Source organism: Halyomorpha halys, unplaced genomic scaffold, assembly GCF_000696795.3.
Source record: "Halyomorpha halys isolate HHAL.00 unplaced genomic scaffold, Hhal_1.1 Scaffold3207.1, whole genome shotgun sequence".
Classification (NCBI taxonomy): domain Eukaryota; kingdom Metazoa; phylum Arthropoda; class Insecta; order Hemiptera; family Pentatomidae; genus Halyomorpha; species Halyomorpha halys.
In genome coordinates this window covers 2,812-4,216 of record NW_027110899.1, presented here as the reverse complement: position 1 = coordinate 4,216, position 1,405 = coordinate 2,812, and the positions used below count along the sequence as shown (strand labels likewise).

Below are 1,405 nucleotides of genomic sequence, written 5' to 3'. Positions count from 1 at the left end.
AGGTGAACTTCCTCAAAAAAAATCTAGGGGAAGAAGAACATCCTCAGTTGCCCCGGGTAAGTGCTTAAAAAATAATAAAGTTAAATTTATTATTTTTTCTTAGATTAATATCAAGACAATTTAACATGTGGTTATTTATTGCTTAGATGAGTTTTTTGAATCCGGTCGTAGAAGCAAATCAACACATTCAGTAGACTATGGTGAGTTTCAAAACAAAGAAACTTTTTATTATATGATGGTTTTGAAGTAAAAGGTGAAAAACTAATCAGTAATCAAGATAATAACTTTTATTAGTTTTCAGCTATCAACACTTATGATGCAAAAATCTATTTTTGTAAATCATCATATCCTCTGAGAAACCTTATTCATGGTGACTTCTTTCTCCTCCCTCCTCTCCTCTCTTCTTTCTTGTTCATTTCGTTCCCACGAGTAACTAGTTCTTCACTTGTCTTAATTGCCTTAAGACCTTTTCTAAAGCTTCCTTTGTCTCAGCTACTCTTTGAGATAAAGTAAACCTCTCCTCATTCCCATAATCCCTATTAATCAAAATGATGATATCAATAGTTTTCAGCTATCACCACAGATGATAGTCGAAGACACTGAAGTTATTAAAGTTAGAATGAATTTATTTTGCAGATAATGACTTCAATACAAGTAACAGAAGAACTTCATCGGTTGTCCGTGATACTGAATTCAATTCTAGAAACAGAAGGGCTTCTTCAGTTGTCCATGATATTGACTCTAAGCCCAGGAACAGAAGATCCTCATCCGTTGTCAGGGATATTGATTCCAATTCTAGGGACAGTAGGGCTTCTTCAGTTCTCCATGATATTGACTATAAGCCCAGGAACAGAAGATCCTCATCCGTTGTCAGGGATATTGATTTCAATTCTAGGGACAGAAGAGCTTCTTCAGTTGTCCATGATATTGACTCTAAATCCAAAAACAAAAGAGCTTCCTCAGTTGTCCGTGATATTGACTCTAAGCCCAGGAACAAAAGATCCTCATCCATTGTCAGGGATATTGACTCCAATCCTAGGAACAGAAGGGCTTCTTCAGTTGTCCGTGATATTGACTCTAAATCCAGCAAAAAAAGAGTTTCATCAGTTGTCCAGAATATCGACTCTTATTCTAGGAAAAAACGAGCTTCTTCAGTATCACGTGGTATGTTAATAAAGGAATATTATTGGTAGTATATTTTAAAGAATTTTGTATTAGTGAAATCCATTTGTCATACCAATTTTGGTTTTTGTCATAAGGAATCAAAATTCTCTAAATTAAATTAATAAAAAATTCAACAATTATCTTAAAATAATCCTTTTTCCCAACCAATAGGAAATCCATTCCCACTTGTAGAAATTTATTCAATCCTCATCTCTGAATGTCTAATCATTTCTTATCTTTT

The 1,405-nt window shown here is 33.9% G+C and overlaps 1 protein-coding gene across 1 annotated transcript; it reads left to right on the top strand.

Moving 5' to 3' along the window:
- Window positions 1–2: 2 nt before the first annotated feature.
- Window positions 3–1,193, top strand: LOC136796140 (micronuclear linker histone polyprotein-like; the record flags this gene model as incomplete). The annotated part of the gene is made up of 3 exons (XM_067048982.1): window positions 3–56; window positions 147–200; window positions 637–1,193. Coding segments are annotated over 3 exons (665 nt in total), but the record flags the coding sequence as incomplete, so codon positions are not given.
- Between the last annotated feature and the right edge of the window lie 212 nt (window positions 1,194–1,405).